Source organism: Aythya marila, assembly GCF_965140915.1.
Source record: "Aythya marila genome assembly, chromosome: 2".
NCBI classification, from domain to species: Eukaryota; Metazoa; Chordata; class Aves; order Anseriformes; family Anatidae; genus Aythya; species Aythya marila.
Window position 1 is genome coordinate 118,818,351 of NC_139043.1, and position 22,186 is coordinate 118,840,536.

Consider the following 22,186-nt stretch of genomic DNA (forward strand, 5'->3'; position numbering starts at 1 on the left):
TTCAGCTAACTTCATAGTCTAATGTGCCTTATTTATTTAACAAGTTCATAATTTGAAATGGCATCTAACGTCTGTGCCTCCTTGGAAGTTGTCCAAGGTATAAATGAGCATGGTCAGATTGTGCTTGCTTCAGGCTTTTTCTAAGCCCAGGCATTTTTACTAATACAGTTGCAGATTGCTAACTACCAAGGTAGCTGATAATTTATAAGTTCAAAAGACAAGCAAATCTCAACAAAAACAGAAGCCTCAGGAGCAGAATTTTAGTATGTAGCACAACCATGTGAGGGCAAATCTGTATTGATCCTTGTTTCCTAAAATTGACAGATTCTCTGCAGAAAAAGTTACTAATTTGACTGCCAATGCAGCTGCTGTATTTCCCTGTCTTTCAGACTGTTTTTGTTGATGTGCTATTATCTGTTCCCTGAATGTGAGTGAACTTCATATGTTTACGAGTAGATTGTGTTTTCCTTTGTGTTCTGATTCAGTAGCTCTTCACAGTTTGGCTCCTTGTGTGCATGCAAAGAGTCCAGTACCTAAAACTTCAATGAAGCTGGTCTTTATTATAAATTATAAATTATTTTAGGCCCGGACTTTATCTGGCTAGATTCTTAACTAATATCATACATACATTAAAAATACTCATTGAAAGCTTTCATATGCTCTTAGTAGATTGTGCACTTGTTGTTAATAATTTATAAGATGTAAGCCATGAGCGACTTAAAATTTTAACTACAGCCAGTATGCTAACTGTATGCAATCTGATTTCAAAAACACAGGGTAAATAGTTTAATCCAGTCTTGGATTGTAAGAACAGAATTGAGCCAGTGAAATTTAGATATGTGTAGGTGCAAAGGAGTTGATGAAATAGTAAGATCATGAAATATACCTCATTATATTTCTTAACATATTTTATATACAAGTGCTGAGGTACACAGATATGTCCATGATGACCAAGGTTGCTGTGTCTGTGTTGTTTATCCAGGTTGAGCATTTACTGGATTTTTTTTGTTAGCAAAAGCTACTAGCTGTTGCTGGTGTTATCTCCATATTTATTAAGATAAAACAATTTCTGTTTGATAAAATTCATTTTACACATACAGCCTGGCAAACGCTTGAAGCATTTATGTTTCTAGTTGGTACTTCTTGAGACGCAGCAACAGCAGCACATCTCTGATTTAGTCCTAATTTTATATACCTCCTTTTAAACCACTGCTGAATGGGAAGCACCTTGAGCAGAGGCATAAGAAATAGAGAGTTAGATTCAGTTTGTTTCCAATGGTTAGCAATGAATATGGATTTGCTTTTGTTAGAAAATCAAACATTTAAATTTTGATATTTTTTTTTGCCAGAGGTGTCAGTGCCAGGGTGATTGGTTTGTTGTCCTCAGCAGATCAGTACAAGACAAGGTGTTCATCTCAGTCATGGGAGTGTATGGAAGCTGCAGGATACCTCACTGAAGGTTAACTTAGAGAGGGGCAGCTGAAGTTAACGCTGTTGTGTGTCAGTGACATGTGTTTTTGTGTTCTTTTCATGTCATAACTCCAGAATATTTGACTCTTTCATTAGCATCTTAGTTTGATTCAGGAGTCGGGCTACAGAAAGCAAGCAGCTCTGCTTACTGCGCTCTGGATTTCATGTGGGAGTACACAAACTGAATTCCTTTTGGATGAGGCCAAACTGTAAGATATGCTCCAGGAATGCATGCGTGCCCATTAACAATTGTAGTCCAGTGTTTGTTCCTGTGGGCTGATAGTCTAGTAAAACTAGTCTGAAGTAAAATAAAAAATAAATAATGAAAAAAAAAAACTTGCATGAAAGATAATCAGCATGGGCATTGTGTACTTAGTGATAGCTGTTGTGGTACATCAGTACTACTCCTGTTCATATGTCTGGACCAGCAAAACACTGCGTCCCCTCATCGTCTCCCAGCTGTAGGCTGCTCTTGGACAGGCTCTCCCTCCCGCCAGGTCCTGCAAGCCGGCTGCTCTGTATGATGTGCTTAGGTCTGCGACTCCTTCGATTTCACTTCGCTTCTGGATGCTTTTAGGTCAGGCCAAGTGTAGTGCAGGTATTGGACCAAATGATTCGTTTGTCGTGTCTGTCGTAGCCTCTGGATTATGTTTGTTGTGATTTTTATCTTAGTAATGATTTTCTTTACTTGTGTAGACAGAGAAATACTTTTTCAGAAGTGGTTAATTGATAATTTCCTAGTATAAGTAGCTTAGCTTCTCTTTTGTCTGATATTTGAGCCGCTGTCAGTTGCCATCACCCTTCCTAGGGAACTAGAAGTCTGTAGAAGCTGGTAAGGATCAAAATAACCATTCTGGGAGCTATTAAGCTTTCTGGGTTTAAAGAAGCTGTGTAGGTAAAGGTTGTTTGTCTTGTGGCAGTAGAAGAAATATAAAAAAAATAAGAAATATAAAAAAAAAAAAAAATCACTTCTCCCCAGAAAAAACTTCTTTGTTGAAGAGTACTGGGCTTGTTACCAGGCTGAGTCAGTATCCTTCATTTAGTTGTTGAGGGGGCTGTTCTGTCTTGTATTTATTGTTACTAAAAAGTCATTGTTGACGAGCAAAAATAAACAGCAGTTGAAAGAGGGAATTGAAGTTCTCTGAGATGCTGCAGGGGAAGAGATCAGTGATGATACTGAGCAATACTATTTGTTTTCTAGACTAAATTGTCATGAATGAGTTTTTTTTTTTCCTATGTGTTTGTACTGAAATGTATCCTGTGATACATTCCAATATTTCTGTTTCATTTCATGGAAATCTGTCATCAGAAGTTTATTTTATTCACTCTTATGCTTTACTCTTGCATTTATATGGTGTATTAAAAATAAACTTTGTTCTTACAGTTTTCTTCTTGAGTTTTTACAGATGTGGGGGATAGCAGTTTTAGATAGTAAGTCAATGTTTAAATAAACAACAAGAACAACCTTGTCTTTATCATTTGTTAAAGAAATATCTGAAACCTTATAGGCTAATTTCAAATACTTTCTTTGTTTCCATACAAGTGATATCTCCAGCTAAATTGACTTTTTTTTTTTTTTTAAGTAAGTGAGAGCTTGCACAAGTGTGTTTATGCAAGATGGAAAGCATAATTGTTGAAGGCTTACTGACACTATGATATGACACCTCTATCTGCTTTCAGATATTCAGACCGTACCAATCCTTTTTGGAAAGTCAGTTATCCTTAATGTATTTGTGAATACCTTGGGTCTAGTAGAACCAAGTAAAGTTCTCTTAATGCACTAAATGAATATTCATTTCATCTTATTGAGACTGAAAATCGTCAGGGTTGAGCGCCTTTCTCCCCTGCTCCCACCCAGCTTGTCTTGTTAATGGTCTACCTTATGACATTTTCTACTCACTTTGGTAGTTAGAGCATGGGGGGAATTTGTCCATTTGGATGTCATTGCAGTTTGTGTAATTAGGGCCATCATCTGAACCTCAGTGCCAGTTGCTAAGTTATTGTTCACATCCGTGATAGCAATTCAGGAAACCAGGGTAATCTGATCTACCTTCTAGCTTAGTGATCCTAAACCTTTGTCTGTAATGTGCTTAAATGTATGTGGTTATTGAAATACTATATTGGTATTTTATTTTCTCACTTTTTCTTTCTGACTCCTCTGCAGCTTTCCACAATAACAGAGAAAGATCTTGCTTAGAATAATGCCTGAGATGGGAGAAGAGCTAATCCTTCCTTTTGTCTGCAATGAAACTTGAGTTCTAGTGAGGATAGTTACTTAAAGGTTTCAAATATATTTATAAACTGAAATAATTCATGAGGGTACTTCTAATAATGGAGGGCTGAAGCTTTCTGTTTCTGTTGGTGTATTGGGAATTGCTTTGGATGTCTAAATTGGATGCATTCAACAGCATCAGAAAGGAAAGGCGTATGTACAGACGATCTGCATTTGTATGTATGTACAGTTGCACCCTTGGGCATCTTTATTCCCCTTGAAATTTCAGTTCTTAATAGGTTGCTGACAGGGTTGTTCTGAAGCAACATGTAACTTGGCTGAATTCTCCATATAAACTATGACACTTTTAAAAGTTATGAATTCATCTTCATAAGTGTCTTTTAGTTCTGTCTCTTCTACAGGAGGATCTTCCTACGGAACATTTTTGCTGGAAGGCAGCAGGGTGGTGTTCTTGTTTTTATACTACCTTTGTGCCTATTTCTTGTACTAATGCTAGTAAGTGACTTGAAAATTCTTGTTCCAGAGTGAGACACATGACTTCAAGACATTATTGCATTTATATCAACAAGTTGCCATGTGACTAAAAGGCTATTAACTTATTTATAACTTTCAAAACTACACTCAAGAGTGTGTATTGCACTTCTCTCTTTCTGGAACATTTTGTTCCAGGGATCAACTTCTTGTAGCTGTTCCCAACTGGCAGTTGTCATAAGTAGTCTGACGCTTGTGTGAACTGCTTGTTTCTTAGATGTCCGTTTCCTGTACAGCTTAGGAAACCATAAACTAGTTTAAATGAGCAATAATTCTCAAAGTGAAAGAGACGTTCAGTCACTGGGTATGAACACACCACACAAACAAGCGACTTATAGCTAGTAGCTGCAGATACCTTTTATACAGTACATGGTAGTTTTTCATTTTTCATGCAGGCGTGTACTATAAGGTATACAATAAAAAACTATTAGTCTTCTCATACATTGAAGACGTTCTGGGATGTACTCAAAAATTTTGTTCTTAAAGAAACTTTCCAAATACTTCACCATTGGAAATGGCGAATTCAGTAAAATTGATGGCCTGTTTTCCAGGGAGACATGCTGGTGAGGATTCTGTTGCATTACCTACACACTTTTTCTACTGCATCATAGCTCTTCTTAATGTTTTCTCAGTTTATAGATTCAAAGATGTGCAATTCAGGATCTTTTAAGGAACGCTTTCTGATAGCAAAGGCGTGTCTGTACATTTTGCAACTGAACCCTACCTGATTACATTGCACCCTTGGAAATGCTATTGAAATGTCCTATAGAAAAAGTAACACTCAGAGTCTTTTCTCTGATGTGCTACAGATATGCCAACTGCAACATGGTTACATGGCTTAAAAGTTCGTGAAAGCTTTAGCACAGGCCCTGAATCTCTGTACCTTATGACCTAAGGCGATGGATGATGCTTTGTGTTCTGTTTACGTCATTGTTTAGGAGTTGCATTTTGATCTATACACAGAAGTGTATTTTGAGAAGAGCGCGGAATATATCCACAGAGTTGTACAGTTCATGCAAGGATGAAGATTTGTAGTACTGTTTTGAAGACTTTTAACTCCAACTATGACTATTTAAGTCTCCTTCAGGAAGTTTTTATTCATTAGCCAATATGCTGTGAATTCTAAAAGCTTATATGATGTGAATTCTAGAAGCTTATGGTCCAGAAGACAAATGGAGTGTTTTTTTAATGCTTAAAGCCCCACTTGTTTATCAGAGGCCCGCCTTTTCTCGTTTTTGGTGAACTACTCATGTCAGAACTAGCACCTGCCCCTGAAGAGAAAGGAGGCGTGTTCAGGCCTCTTCAGTATCTGAGCATTGGTCCCTGTAGGCTGCACCATCTGAGCTGAGGTGTTTACACGTGAAATAGTTGCTGTCTTCTAGCTGTTACCAAAAAGAATCTCCATCTTCCCACTTCCTCTGAAATTCTGTGTAACTCCAAAAGTGGGTATAACCTGACATGGCCTGAGACCAAAGGCTTGTGTTATCTCTATTAGATGTAATATTGCCTTGAGAAATAGCTTGTTTAGCTTTTATTTTGTGGCTACCGTCACTACTACTTTTCCCCTACACTCCCCCTGCCCCCAATCACTCCCTCATTCAAGTCTCTGGCATACGTTGCTGAATTTATTCCTGACACAGCTATTAAATTACTTAATTAGTGTTGCCAGCAGGTTGAAGGAGGTGATTCCTCCCTGCGGCACTGAGGAGGTCCCACCTGGAGTGCTCTGTCCTGTTCTGGGCCTCCATTGCAGGAGAGACCTGAGCATAGAGAAGAGATTCCAGTGAAGGGCCACAAGATGGTGAAGGGGCTGGAGCACCTCTCCTGTGAGGTGAGGCTGAGAGCTGGGACTGCTCAGCCTGGAGGAGAGAAGAGAAGGTGCCAGGGGATCTCACCAGTGTCTCTAGATACCTGAAGGAAGGTGCGAAGAGGACGGAGCCAGGCTCTGCTCAGTGGTGCAACTGTGTGACAACTTGCCACAAGTGGTTGTGGGCAACTTACTCTAAGTGTCCCTGCTTGAGCTGGGGGGGGGGGGGGAGCAGAGCAGATCACTGCCAGTGGTCCCTTCCCAGTTCAAACATTATGTGGGGAAAAAGGAGAAATCTGGAATTTCCTTTTAGTGTGGAAGTGAAAAAAAATGCTATATTTTAGGGGAGAGTGGAGAAGATAGATGCTGCACATACTGTTAATACCACTTCACAGCATATAGTGCTTTTCTCTAATATCAAACCTGGTTTTCATTTTATATTGAGCTTCCTCACTGCTAGTTGTATCCATTGCTGCTTGAGCAAGTAGCTAAACTTTATTTGGTCTCTGTTTCCAAGACCGACGAAGTACAACTGTAACATACTTGTACTGAAAAACAATTATTAAAGAAATAATAATTACTATGCTTTGAAGTAATAGTCTACACTTAAAATCATAGAATCACGGAATCATAGAATGGCTTGGGTTGGAAGGGACCTCAAAGATCATCTAGTTCCAGCCCCTCTGCCTTGGGCAGGGATGCCACCCACTGAATCAGGTTGGTGAAGGCCAAGGCCCCATCCTGCCTGGCCTGCAAAACACACGTCTGTGTTTTATATTTGCCTGCCTTGAAATACGGGGAGTAGTAGGAAAAAGAGCAAGCAGGTGTAAAGTTCAAGTAATAATGACATTAAAAAGAAAAAAGCAGGGAATCTCTTCTACAAGCCTAACCCAGCTATTCTGACCTTATAGTTCTCTCATTGAGATTGATATGTAACTTACTGTCTGTTTCAAAAATAAATGTTCTTATTATTTTATAAGTTACATCATAGAGTTTCTCTACTGAAACTGTTTTGTTCTGCTTAGAATGAAAGGGGCTTCAGTTTCTGTTGTCTTCATATACTAAACACAAATTCATTCTTGCTAAATGGAAAATTGTATCTTTTTTGGGGAAGACAGGGTAACGTTTTCCAACCTTTTCTCAGCCTTTCCTTCAGGAAGCAATGATACTTAGGAAACTCCATAATAGGCAAGTAAAAAACATTAAATAATATTACGGTATTTTCACATTATAGGTACCAAACTTTTGTAAGGAAGTTATTCTTCTAAGAGCTCAATTCTTACATTCTTCTAAGAACTGGTAGAACCTTTGGCGATTATGGTTGACTTGGAATTGTTTGCTGTGGAGAACAAACAAATTGATGTGATACAGTGTAATTTAAGAAGGTGAAATAGGCAATCTTAATGTGGTGGGCTATGTCCAAATAACACATGATTTTTGGCAATATGTAGAACGCATTGGTGATAGGAACTTACTTTCCTCTTAACTGGGTAATAAATGTCTCAGGCATCTACCATGCACTTGAGCTAGTCACCATGTCAAGACAAAAAGGTAGACCTTTTTGGAGCTCCTGGCTAGGAAACCCGGTATTGAGCTAAACACTAGGGGTTTTGTATGTTTTTGTTTGGTTATTCCTTGGTGTGCTTTAGTGGACTCTCTGTATTTTGTTACTTTAGTTTCTGTAAAAATGGGCTGGGACTTCTGGCCAAGTGCATGTGCAAGTGTGTTCTGATTGTCTTAGTCACTCCACTGAGAAAAGTTACAAATGACAGAAAATACGTTCAGCAGTTTCAATACAAAGTGCTTTCTTAAACTGGAGTAACAGGATGATTTCTGAAGACTGAGCACATAGAAATGTGTTGTGCCAGTGTTACTCTTCAGTAGCAGAATCTAGATCAAGTTCTTGAATTCAAGAGGACCTTATACTAAGAAAAGTACAGTGACTATGGGAAGAGAAAGTTCTCTGTACGCGAATTCTGTAGGTCTGGCTGAAACACAGCTTGTGTTTGATAAATATTTCATTCTTGTTTTTCATGGTTTTAAATTAGAGTAATTTCCTATAGCTGTGCAGATAACTATCTTACTGCATATGCTCTTTTTTCAGCATTATTATTTCTTAATCATGTACTGTTCTATCTTTGAATTCAGCTAAAGCTTCTGTTAGCACTAAAGTAAGCATTTATTCTAACAACTTTCAGGTGCTAGGTAGCACTTCTGAAAAACATGAGCATGAGGAACTCAAGATCTATAAAGATTAATACATTTTTTTCAGGGCTTTACTTTTTTTTTTTTTTTTTTAAATGGGAAGAAAGGGTTATACCTCTGCCCTTTAAGTGGTCTTTATCCACGTAAACTGTGTTCTAACTGCTCTCCCCAAAAGCATTTTTATAAATGCAAAAGTTTGTTTTGTTTTGATGTTGCATGTTAGTGAGAGATCTCTCTTCTGAGTTAAAGAAGACTCAAAACAGCTGTGGGTTGTTTGAAGGTGATTAAAGTGTAAGTTGATGAGCATGTTCTTTTAAGTGCTGAGATTTTTACGGAATATTTTCCTATAAGAACTGTCTAATTTATCTAATATATGAAGTTTTTCACCAGTGAATATGAAGATGACTCTTGCATCCTGTAGCTGTTTGACACACGTTATTTATCAAGTACAGGGGAAATTGATTAACTGTGGAGCAGAATTGTGTAAAATTGAATTCAGAACGGTTTTCTGTTTTTTCATAATAAAATGATTACTGAAAGAATTCCATCTGAAGACTGTTGAAAGCTGGCTGCAGTTTATGATATAACGGATAAAATCTGCATCCTTGGCCTTCCAACAACCTTTACACCAGCAGATGGTGGGCGTAAAGATGTCATTCATCATTTATTTACAATGGGCTTTATTTATTCTAGTGTCAACAGCTGCCCCAGGGAGCGGGTTATTGAATTCAAATGTGAAGCTCTGGGTTATTTGCTTCCTTTCAAATTTGTCTTCAGAGCTTAGTTGCTAGGAGTCCATTCTGTGCTCTAATAATGATTCATGTATTGTGAAGCCATTCAGTAAATTGGGTTGTCAGGGATTGCCAAAAAAGGTTTAGAGGTCTTGTTCCGATTTTTTTTTTAACAGCGCTGTGCTGTAGTTGGTGTCTTCTCATTATGTGCCTTCTTTTGCCCGTGTAAGAGACTTTGTCCCCAGTTGTCCCCGCTCTGATTTCCCCTCCGTACACCTTCTTGCCCTCTCAAAAGTAGTAAATTTTTAGCAACAAAACATAAATGTGAGACATGAAATAATGCAACTTTGTCTTCTACAGGCAGGACAGGAGTCCTTCCGTTCCATTACAAGGTCATACTACAGAGGGGCAGCAGGGGCTTTACTAGTGTATGACATAACAAGGTGAGAATGTGGAGGAAGTTATAACTGGTTTAAAATTGTCTTTTCTGTATATCACAGTACAGTTCTACAGTGTAAAAATGTCTAATTTAGCATTTTTATAAATAGGTGCAATCTAATGTTTTACCATGTTCATTATGTGCTCAAAATCAAGATACAGCCTATGTTTAGTATATAAATACTTCAAATTTTCTCAGTATAATGGTTGAGAAAAAGTATATGTAAACTCTTTGGAAGAATGAGTCAAAATATTTTTGTAAACTCTTTGACCATGAACCTCTGAATTACCTTTATTGAGAAAGACCTTAAAGTATTTCATGAATTCTTTTCTTGTGGTTTTATTACCACGAACTGTATTTTTTCTTTCACTGTAGCGAACTTTTTACTGAAGTACCAATCTGGAGAGGGAAAATAAATAAATAAATAAATGCTTTTAATTTTCATTCTCTTCCATACTCAGGAGGGACACTTTCAACCACTTGACAACCTGGTTAGAAGATGCTCGTCAACATTCCAATTCCAACATGGTTATAATGCTTATTGGAAATAAAAGGTAAAATTCAATCAGTCATGATTTTGTAGATACTACAGATTTAAAGCTTGTTTTTTTCATTACCTTTTTTCTTTCTAAATGGTGATTCCATAAGTTAGCACCTAGATCTGTCCCTTAAAAAGGGAGTATGGCTCCTAATTTACGTGTTCTAAAGTGGTTTGCATTTTTGGTTAAGAATGACAGCAGAGAAAGTGTCATTAAACAAAGTGAAGCCCATACTACTGGATTCACTTCAAAATGTTTACGAAATATAAAACTTGCATACCTCAATAATTACATGAGATGCTTCTGAACTTCAAGCCTACTTTATGTTCTGTCTGTTTCAGCTAGGAGTGTGGTCAGAGAATGGTTTTTAACCATTTCCTTGTGAGTTCAGGCAGCTCTTAGACACTAAGTGATACAACTTCAAAAGGTTTGGAAGTTTGTTACCAAACTTAGAAAGGATTATCTACTTGGCCTTTTCATCTGCTAGAGTGTCCAGAGTTCTAAAATAGTTCCCTATTGATGCTGAGACTTGTTTTTTTTGTTTTTTTTTTTTTTAATATCAAAAGCATCATCTCAGAACTTAATAACCCATTAGTTGTGAGCCTTTACCTGAATGACATTAGCTTGTCTCCATGAAATTCTTGAAGGTAAAGATGCCAGTTGAAGTAACAGTATGCTTGTCCCCTGAATTTTAAAGAACAGCTGGATCACTTTTAGATGCTGCTGAGAAATAGCCTTGTAGTAAATACAGTCTAGTTTGGCCTGTTCACCTCTTGTTTCATTCTTTTTTTTTCCCGTTCCTTCCACTTCTTTTCCCTGTATTTGCCGCCATCCTTCCTCCAAAAAATCCCATTAAGCAATAAATGATTATGAAGCTTACCCACATTTTTATTTAAAATATGGAAAATGACTAGCAGAGCTCTTTTTAGTAGAGGGATGTGATAAGCATAGTCTTCACAAATTGTTACAAAAGGTAATCTAATTTATTAAATGAAGATTTGGTAAGCCCATTAAAGCAATGACCAACATTTTTTTTATGCTTATGTGAGTAAAGAAGTGGCACAGAAATAACGTGCACTGGTTTTTGTTTTTGTTTTGTTTTTGTTTTTTTTTTCAGAAAATACTGTGTAAATTCGTATACTTAGTTAAGACATCTGTAATTATTCCTGATTATTCTTAGCTGTTAAAGCAAAGTAAATTTTGATGTCTTGCAGACTATATACCATGTGGTTGTATGTTATATAATATGCTACTTGCAGCAAGTTCAGTAATTATCCCAGTTAAACTAGGGTTTATTCACACAATAAATTTACTTAGATTATGTATTCTAAGTTGCAGATTGTGGTGCCACAGGAAGCAAAAGTTCTTTAAGAAGCTTTTTAAAGGGTATTCTTTTCAAGCCTCAAAGAGGAGAATGGGAAGGAAACTCCTTCGTTTGCACTGCATTATACCAAAAGAATGTTACTGGAGCTCTTACAGTAAAGTGTACTGCTCTAAAGACTTATAGAAGGAAGAACACATATACTAGCATAAGATTTTTTAAAGAATAAATTGTATAGGTCCCGAAAGTGCACTTACAATACAATTAATTGTACTACTAACTTAATACAAGATTTGAAGGGTATTGAGAAATTAAGCTGAAATATAATAGCTGTTTTTTGAAAACATTACGTATACTCGAATTGAAACATGACAAATACTATACTTGATCTCCTTTCCAGAACAAAGCATAGCTATATTGATCTAGTAAGACCAAATGCTTCGAATTATTGGAATGGGATGTATGGAGAGAGGAAGACAACTGTGGTTAGTAGAAGCAGTTAAAGCTCTTATATGGATAAGTTTAGATATCAGTAGTGAGTACTGAGTGGGTTATCATTGCAGTTTCCAATGCAGCTGCACTATTTCAAATAAAAAACATGTTTATTTCTATTTTATCATGGAGATAACACTGTAGTGAATCAAGCTTTAGATAAGATATTTTGGAGTGTAGCGTGGTAGTAGCAATGAAGTTCAAGTTCAAAAATACAACGTCAAACAGCTACCTTGGGGACATGAGAAAGAGCACCTTGTTTATGTTATCTTAAGTCTGAGACTGAGATACTGGGAATGCTTACATAAAATTAACATCAACTTATTTTTTTCTATGAGAAGACATTTTTTGTATCCTTATCTCAAATGCTCTATGTTCAAATGACGTACTGAATTATCTTGACTCTATTACTTATCTGAGTTAGCATATAGTTGTAAAAACAACAAAAACCTACTTTGCTGCAAAATAGATGCCAAGTGAGTATGATTTCTGTTTCATATGTGTGTAATTGCAAGAGTGGCAGCCCAGTATTTAATGTTTTACTAGCACTCTGGCTATAAATTAAACCTCTGTATTTGCATGCTGTTTATTTTGAATTTGTATATATGAAAGTGTGTGTTTACATGCGTAATTTAAATACAAATTATATATATAAAATTATATTAAAAAAATACAGCATTATATTGTTCAGAATGTAATATACTTAGAAGGACAGAAATTGTGTATCACTGTATTTTTAACAACTAAAGAAGTTCTAAAAAGTAGGAGTGAAATACTTATGAGTCCATATGACTTAGGAGTGGTTTTGTCTTTCGTTGTCCAATCCAAGAAGGTTTTCTATGTTCTATTTTTGTAATATTTAACTTTCTTACAGACTGGAAAGCAGGAAGCAAGAAAATGTGTTACAGTCACTTTAAGTTCTGCTGCTGTTAAAAGGCTAGGTCCTGCATGGAGTTTCAAAACCTAAATGCTAGGTCATCAGGAGGGAGCAGCTAATATAGTTGAAAATAACACTTTGGTTCATAGATAATGATACTAGAAAAATGATATTTATCTAAAATGAGAATGTCTAAAGTTAGCATTTGAGGAGTAGCTAGCTAAGTATATACCTATTCTGTTGAAAGGCATTTCATGAACTCTTTAAGATCTGTGTCAGCTAGAACTGATAACTCAGGTGTGATGACTGTGGCTACTCCATATGTTGCAAGTGCAAAGCTTATAGTAATTCTACTTTATGTAAAGGTTTGAATAGATCTTTGTATGTACATAAGTTGTAATGGGGACTGTTGGCTTTTAAGTACATCTCTGAAGAATGATATTTACCTGGACAGGTTAGACCACAGGAATAACTTTTTTTTTTCCATCTTAGTGATTTAGAATCTAGACGAGAAGTCAAGAAAGAGGAAGGTGAAGCATTTGCACGAGAGCATGGACTTATCTTTATGGAGACGTCTGCCAAAACTGCTTCCAACGTAGAGGAGGTAACTTTGCTTAACATTGTCACTTCAGTAAAAACAGTTGTTTTCAAATGCATTCTGTAGTTTGTACAGATGTTATTCCTCTAGATTTTGGCTTTCTCCACTTGAATCAGCTACTCTTTAATTTGTAGTATGAGAAAGATGTTGTCTAAATTTAATCTGATTGCACAGCACCAAAGATATTGTTGAGATTCCATTAACTACTATGCTTATTTTTAAAAATGCATAATCAGTGAAATGGGTACACCTGTTTTGTAATCTGAAATTTGAAACTGGAATAGATTTGCTAGTGCAAAGCAAGAAAAACAATCAGTGTCTTTGACAAATGTCAATCTAACCAGTTCTTAAAGACCTCTTATCTTTCACGTGCTCTTCAGAGCAAGCTATTGCAATACTTTGGTATCCCAACTGTAAACAGTTTTCATCTTTCTCCACCACCACCTAGCAGGAATCTTCTTTGCTGCAGTTCACACACACAATTTCTGTCCTCCAGAGAGCTGTCAAAGAGGTCATTATTTTGGTTACTGTAGTCTGTTATGTATTCACGTGTTATGCTTTTCAGTCTTCACTATTTTAAAGAACTTAATTCCCTTGAAATTTGCATATAGTTCCTGTTCCTGGGTATATGTGAGTTCTTACCTATGTCACCTTGGTCTGCTACACATCTTTCTTGAAGGATGGTTGTGGTGGGTTGATCTGAGTCAGCAATTCAAAATCTACCCAGTTGCACACTTACACCACTTGTCCAGTGGCGTGGGGTAGAGAATCAGAAGAGTCAAAGCGAGAAGGACTTGTGGATCAACATAAAGAAAGCTTAGTAAGTGAAGGGAAGGAGGGGGAGAGTGATGGTAAGGCAGTCACTCCCAACTTCCCATAAACAGATCGATTCCCAGACAGTCTCTGAGCAGCAGCTGTTTAGAAAGGCTACCTCTTGGTTTTTATTGCTGAGCATTATAATTGTATAATATGAAATATCCCTCTGGCCAAGTCAGGTCATCCGTCTGGTTGTGTCTTCTGCAACTTCTTGCCTACCCCAAGCCTAATTGCTGAGGGAGTCGAAGCAGGGGAAAAAAAACAAACAAACAAAAAAAAACTTGACATTGTGCATGCAATCTTTAGAAGCAGCTAAAACATTGTGTTATCAATGCGGTTTTAATCACAGATCCAAAGCACAGCACCATATATGCCTTTATAAAGAAAATTAACTCCATCCCAGCCAGACCCAATACAGTGGTGGACAAAGAGCTCCAGATGACACATTAGTGCTGTGTAAAACAGAAAGATCACTTCATTTCAATTTCACTGAAATTCTTCTCTCAGAGGGCAGTGAGGCACTGGCACAGGTTGCCCAGAGAAGCTGTGGATGCTCTATCCCTGGACGTGTTCAAGGCCAGGTTGGGTGGGGCGCTGGGCAACCTGATCTAGTAGGAGGTGTCTCTGCCCATGCCCATGGTTGGAACTAGGTGATCTTTATGGTCCTTTCCAACCCAAACCATTCTGTGACTTGTATTTCAGACCTGTACTCAGTTCCTGCATCCAAGCTTATTAGCTTTTTTAAGTAGCATGCCATAGTTCAGTTTCTCATACTACATAATCTGTTCTTAATCTTTTCTAAAATAGTCCTAAATTCAAGATGGTGGGCAACCAGTTAGACACTGCTTTAGTAGTAATGCTCTCTAGTTTTGAAATTTTGAGAAGTTATAGTAGGAATAGCATACAGCCTTCAGTTATTTCATTCTGTTTTATTACTGTGTGGTTTTAACATTGTCACCTATTTCTGTGACAAAAAGTGAGTTCTAGGGGATGACTTGTCTGGCGCCTAATGCACCTATGACTATCAGAGGGAACATCAGCAGAGAGTTCATTCTTAAATAAGTTCAAATAGAATCCTCTCTTCCTGGTTCTCTGAGTGAGTAATTGTACTAACTTTAACTCCGATGGAAAAGCTTGAGGATTTAATTCTTTGTAGCAACAGTCAAATGCATTCCTTAAGCGGTACTCTCAATCAATACTAAAAGAGGTAGCATGATCTACTCTAGTTACAGCTGAAAGAGCAAAATCTTAACTTTTGAGTTAATAAGTGAGGAGAAGTAGTAGGCACAGGAAATTAAAGTTTATGATTTCATGGACAATCAAAGAGGCCACATACATTTTTGTCATTCTGCTGATTCTGGATTGTTCAGTATCAGAAAAAATCGTGAGGGGAACGAGGGAAGAAATTGTGTGAAATGGGCAGCATTAGAAGAAAGATCAAGAGGTATGCAGAACTGAGGCAGATGTAGAAAGCCTTCAGCACATGGCTTCAGGACTGGAAAGAAATTACAGTTTTCTGACTGGCTGAGGATGTAAAAACTAAACAAAGAATAGCATTTGAGGTAATTCAGTGAAAATTAGATGAAATTTTAAGCAGAAGAAATCCGTGGCCATGTGTTCACAAATCTTACCTTATGCAGTAGCAATGCAAAACATTTTTTTTTGTTTTTTTTTTTGGGGGGGGGGGAGACTAAGAAATTGAAGTTTTTGACTAGAAAGAGTATGTGTTTATACTGTTGAATTTTTTCATTTAACAAATCAAAAATGGATTAAAAAAAAAAATAGATTGGAAATAAATCTAAAAGGCTGTGCTTCTGTTATTTTTACCCCTCAGTAGGAAATATCCTTCAAAAAGAGTGATTTGGAGAAAAGACGTTATTACTGTAAGACTCGTGAACATATGGAAATGCATAGATAGAGCAGGCCAGAGCATTCATACATAACAACCAGTGTCTTGTTTCCTCTTTCCGTTCTCAGAAGAGGGATTTTGCCTTGCTGAGACTTTATAATTGACTAATAAAGCCTTGGCCTACTGCTTTTGTCCCAGTGCTACATTTGCTTTAGTGGCTGCTATATAAAACAAAGTAGTAATGGAAGTGTAAAGTGATGACAAAGAAGCTGCACAGTATCCAATAATAAGGCTTTAACTATTCTTCCACCCATTTGAAAAAAAACAGATCGAATTTTGAGGTGTCTGTCTGAAGTAGAATTGGGAAGGAAATCCATTTTTCCTGGCCAGATATGCTTTGTAGCTGCAGAGCTGATGCTCTAACCGGTTTCTGAATCTGAGGTTCGTACTCATGGCAAAAGAAGACTGTCAAGGGTTTAGAAATAATCATCACGGATTGTTCATACGTGCCCTTCTCCAAACCATCTTAAAAACATGTAATGATTGCTGTAATTCTCTAGAGCCTTATCCTCAATATATGGAAGCTGTTTGTATCATTATGAACATGTACAGCTTTCATTCCACTAGTGTAAAGAAAGTATAACAAGTAGTTTTTATCCATTTTAGTTATTCTTGAGACACTATTTGCTCTACAGGTACTTGTATTCTCAGATCTTTTGGTATCTAACCATATTCCACATTTTATGAACATCTACTTCAGCAGGGCATGCCATTGTACACTGATCTGTTCTGTCCGATTAGACAGAATGGGACAGAAGCTTAGACTGTTTGCCACATGAGCATTTCTGCACATCTAGTTTAAGACCTGGCATATTTTTCTTAACTTTATCTCTGGTCCAGACTAATACCTGGCCCTGAGACAACAGGGCTAATAACAGTGTGGCTCTTCTATGCTGAATACCAAGTTCTTGTTGCTGGGGGATTCAGGAGGAGCAGAGTGGCAGTACAGGCTGGTGATGCTACATGGGTTAGCAGATCTTCATCATGAAGCATAAGCTGTTCAAGTCCTGTGGTCCTAGTCAGTGCCATGCAGTATACAGACTACCCACGTTTCATGAGGATGCATTACTGAAACACAGCAGTACATGGATGTGTCTGCTGTCTTGTACCCGAAGCAGTTAAATGGCCAGAGGAAACTTATCTCTAACAGATTCCTTTTATCACTCTAGTTGAAAATACATTGTTGTTACAGAGTGATGAGGCAAGCCACCAGATAACGTGATCAGTTCAACATTGTTTTTGACCCAACGTCATCTTAACATGCCTCATAAACAACTACAATAGAGATTTGTAAGATAATGGTAGTCTTTGGCTGTTTCTTTAAATGAACAAACCAGCTCCTGTTATTAGTGTTATTTTTGTTTCCCTTCTCAAAACGCAGTTTCTGCCACTGTGTAGTGCCTTAGTCAGTTCCTAGCTGTAGCAGTGCATTGTCCTGCTCAGGTCTTAAGACAGTTTTAAAACATTCATTCTGTTCTTCAGTATGATCTGTTAAGCTACATCTTGGATGGCAACGTTTGGCAGCAGAGAATATCCTGTTAGCTGTTCATGTAGAGCAAGGCTGTTAATGGGATGTTTATATCCTGTTTGCACAATAGGCAATTAATAGCTGGGAGCAGGAAGTAGATGTAGGCTCTTCCTTCAGAGCTTCCATGGAGGCGTGTAAGAATTCAGTGTGGCCACAGAGTTAAATCATCACGTGTAATGTGGAATGTGATGAGGATAGGAGAGTTTCTGAATCACTGGGAGGGTAAAAGGACTGGGCGGGGGGTTATTTGACTGGCTATCATTTGGCTGCTGTCGCAAGACCAGTTATACTGCCTCTTCAGCCATATCATACTTGTAGAAAGAGTTTTTTGTTGTTATCAACTTCCCTTTAGCTTCTGTCTAAAGCCATCAAAATAGATAGCCTACTATCAACAGCCAACTGACTTTTTTAGCATTTTTCTTCAGTGTTTTCTGAGCTGTGTCAACATCAGTTGCTTTTTCACCTTGTATTAAAACTACGTGTAATACTCAAGATTTGTTTTCTCTCATTTGCAAGAGATATTAACAACTGTATCACACTTTCCATTGGTGGTTCAACAACAGCACATGACTGTTAGTTGTAGTCCTATCTGAAATGTGCAGTTCAGAGCTTGCTGTGTGATTTCTGCTGGGGCAGTGTCTAACGTGCACAGGTAGAATAGGGTCATCTGCGTGAACCGTAAAGTCTTCTACAGCACTCGGTAGTTATCTTTGCATCCCTGGAATATCATTTGAATCCACTTACAGGCACTGATTGTAAAGAAGTAAAGATGCCTAGCTGTATCTGGAAAGCTGGAGTAACTTCATGCCTTCCTCTTGTGCTCCATACTGCTAGTTCAGTAATGCCTAACACGATCAACCTTAAGCAAAAGAGTTTTCTGGATCTGGTCAGACCAGCACCAGACACCACCGCTGTTCAGAAGCTGATCTCGCCGAGCTCTACTAGCATGTCACTGACTCCTGGTGTGGCAGTTGGTTTCAGTAAGTTGTTTCCCAAACTGATGGGATTATATAGCCCTATGCCCAGCTTTCGTTTTAGACTACTGTCTTTGTTGTTCCAAGTCGTCTGCACATAAATAGAATGCATTAATGCATTCATTGTTCAGGATTAAATCTGAATGGACTAACTGCTTCAACCCAGCGTTTGAACATACAGCTGGATGGTCAATCGACAGTTTTGTTTCACTTGTAACTTAATTTTCTCTTCAGGCAGTTTCTTTCGTACTTCTGTTTAAACAGAGAGTGGAGACTCAAAACCCCTGTAGTTTCAACAGGGCTCAGCCACAGATAATGGAAGGATGATAGCCTTTGTAATATCCTAAAGGGCAAAAATGAAAATCCCACAGAAAGATGAGATTCTTACCAGTTCCAAATTAGAACTGATATTTTCTAGAACTTGTTTTTTCCCTTCCTTTTACCCTCTTTAAACATGACTAACTGCTGGTACACAAACAGCTGCTTGACGTGGTGATCTATTTAGCAAGGATTTAGTTGATACAACTTGAAGATACAACTTGAAACTTCAAGGTGTTAGTAGCTTTAACAGTGAAGTGACATAAAATGTAATCTGACTAGAACTTCCAGAACAGTAGGATTACTTGTATGTGAAAGGTGTGGTTTTTAAATTTTATTTGGTTTGCCTTAAGTTGTATCAAAACCAGGATTCCTTCAAGTTCATTGAAATCAAAACGACCCTTTGAGCTGAAGCGACCCTTCAGCTGTGTGAAGCTGATCCATTTTCTCCCATGAGGAAATAGGTGTAGGAAATCTGTAGGGGAGAGAAGGGGCAAGACACCTGACTTCAGTGAAGATTCCCAGTTTTTATCTCCTTGTGGGAAATCCTTGGACAGCGCCCCAATTCTGCTGTAAGGAATAGTGACTCTGCCATTGTTCTTGGGGCTTCTGGGCATCCTGAGGTGTAATCATAATAAAATTCTCAGTTAAGGGTTCCAGTCTTTAAATGACAGCATGAAAAGCATCATATGGCTGTCTGCCTGAGCCATAGATTTTGCTCTATAAGTAGTTCATGAGTTACGTGTTTATCTTTTCCTCAGGTGCACCATCTCTTGTAACTATTCAGCAGCAGCTGCAGCACTTCTTGAGAAGCTTCAAGCTAGTAATGTGCTTCTTCCCAATAAGTTTGTCAAAAACAGCACAAGCCAATTACTTGCAAGTTCTGTTTTGGGCCTGTGCACCTTGCCTTTATATTTAAAGCCACAAATGTGTAAGGGCACTTCTTGGGGTGTGGGTTCGTTATACAGCACTTCCCTGCTGCTTGATAACTAACCCCTCTGTAAGCCCTTTGGTGACCTGGGCTTCTTTCTGAAGGATCATTTAATTATAAAAAACATTGTATTTCTGTGCATAAAACAGCTGCTCAGAGCTTTGGGATCCCCCTCTGTAAGTGACTATCCAGCACTACTTACGCTCTGGGATGTTGAATGCCCTACTGAATAAATCCATTTGTGGTCTGTATCGTTACTGTTTCCAAATGTGTCCTTGAGTACTAGAATAATGAACTAATCTTACTGCTGGAGCATAGCAAATTGGGAGGAAGACAAACTTCTAGGTGTTGGCTGACCACAGAGGTGAAGGCCATGCTTCAAAATTTGAGATACGTTACAGTTAAGTGTTCTTGAGTTAAGAGTAGGAAAGCATTCAGAAATAATGAACTCGAACCAATTTGTGTTTCAAAGCACTAAATTTAATATAGCCACCAGAGGGCAGCATGTTACACGAACTGGAAATGCAGAACATGATATATTTTGGTTTTGAGCAAAGATGGACTTGTAAAATCTGAGTTTTGAAAAGCATCAGTGATCCATTTACAAGTTTGTTATGCTCAGCTTGGAGCTAAGTCATCAAATACTCATCACGGCAATAGCTTTAGTGTCTGCAAGACCTGATTTGCACATTTTGTCACATCTGCCAAATCTAAATATAATTGTTCTATAGCTTGTGTTCTGGTGCCTTCAGCTTATTATTACTCTTACATACAACTTGCATGTGACAGAGGTAACAGGAGCTTACTCCTTTACTTCCTGCATTTTTTTTTCTAGTAACAGAATTCATTCTTCCTGGTTTTGTCTCTAGGGCAGTAAACCTGTTATTTGTTTACTTTGATAAAATAGATGTCAAATTGCTTTTGTTTTATAGTCAGTGGTTTTAGGATTAATTTGTCTTGAGTGCAGCATCTGTGCTTTTCGGTTGTTGTTCTTTTGGGTTTGCTTGTTTGTTTTCTGAGGTGGACATTTTGAGACTTTGTGATTTCTGTAAAGCAATGTGACCTAGGAAACCCCTTATGTAAATATCCGAAGTGATATTTTACTCAGATATCGTGACTCAAAACCCTCCTTCGTTTGCTTTCCACTAGGTGCAGGTGTGACACAGCAGGCAGATCGCATCTTACAAGACTCAGTTTCCCTGTTTGCACAGTAATGTCATTTTCCTCAGCAGGGTGTTGCCGTTATCAGTGTTGGCAAACCTAGTTATAAGGTGAACGCAGTAGAAGAAGGTTATATTGAAAGAAATCATTAAATCAATGCACAACTTCTGTAGATTTTTTTTTAAGTGCTGTGGTGATAGATGCATTCAGTAGTCTCTTAGGCGTAAAAGCATCAGTAACTTGTGATTCAGGAAGATTAAAACCAGGAGTTAAACGTGAAGTGTAGACATTCCTAAAGATGCAGTGATTTCTTTAATTTTCCTCAAATGTAGCCTAGAATTTGTATATTTGGAAGTCTACACATAAAAGGAAGAGAGTTTTTTTGCAGACTTACGTTAACGTAGGAGCTGTGTAGCAGGGGCTTGCCATCTTTCAGGTGACTGCTTGTAGAGCCAGGCAGAACCCAGTGCTGCCTGTCTGGAGTTGGTGAGAGTAAACTGGGCTGGACTTGAGTTGGTCGGGGGTGGAGAGGCATCAGTGTCTTTGTATTGTGGTTTAATAACAGCTGCGTTACCAGGATCCACAGGGCAACTGCAGCAGGCTTGGTAGGCAGCCAGCCTGGGTCCGCGTGGGCTTACTGGTTGAAGTCTTGTGTTGTGTGGAAGTGGCTGAGCTGCACCTGGATCCAAGTTGGCATGTGAAGTGCTACAGCTGTGTTCTTGCAGTCCCCTGCACGTGGGCTAATAAATGCAAACTGGATTTGAGGGGAAACAGCTCTGTCTCTTTGCATCCGTGGCTCGGTTAATCTGCAAACAGGATAAACTGCCCATAAATAATTGAGAGTTTATAGTATACTGCATGTTCCAGATAAGAGTTAGAACATGCAGTATAAAAAGAAATTTTTAGAAGAAGCCAATTACACAGAGTTCACCTTCTTGTCCTTGCTATAATTGGGGCACTAGCATACAATGCCAAAATCTGATACGATATTCTTAAAGTGACTAAAGTGCTGTTTTTAGTAAGGTTCTCAGGTGGGTATTTTAGGTCCACTTACACTTTGAGGCATAAGCTAACTTAAAATACATGGATGGAGGTCTTTAAACAAATGGAGGTCTTTAGGGATGCAATTCTCTTTCCATGGCTGAACAGTAGTAATTTTTCAGAATCTGTGCTAACTGAAGAAAGCAAGGCATAGTTGTTTTTTTTAGATGATGTATTCTTGTGAAACCAGTGTTTTCAAATAGGAATTATTTATATGTGACCCAGTATAGCCTGGCACTTTGCCATGCAGAATACCTGTATGTGC

General features: G+C 38.0%; 1 protein-coding gene across 2 annotated transcripts in view; it reads left to right on the plus strand.

Annotated features, from left to right (window-relative positions):
- Positions 1–22,186, plus strand: part of RAB2A (RAB2A, member RAS oncogene family) — a 41,421-nt gene that overhangs the window by 13,741 nt on the left and 5,494 nt on the right. For both annotated transcript variants that reach the window (XM_082754024.1, XM_082754025.1), the window contains exons 4-6: positions 9,338–9,420; positions 9,878–9,970; positions 13,138–13,249. In XM_082754024.1, the coding sequence (XP_082610150.1) occupies positions 9,338–9,420; positions 9,878–9,970; positions 13,138–13,249 (288 nt within the window). The remainder of the gene's footprint in view (positions 1–9,337; positions 9,421–9,877; positions 9,971–13,137; positions 13,250–22,186) is intronic.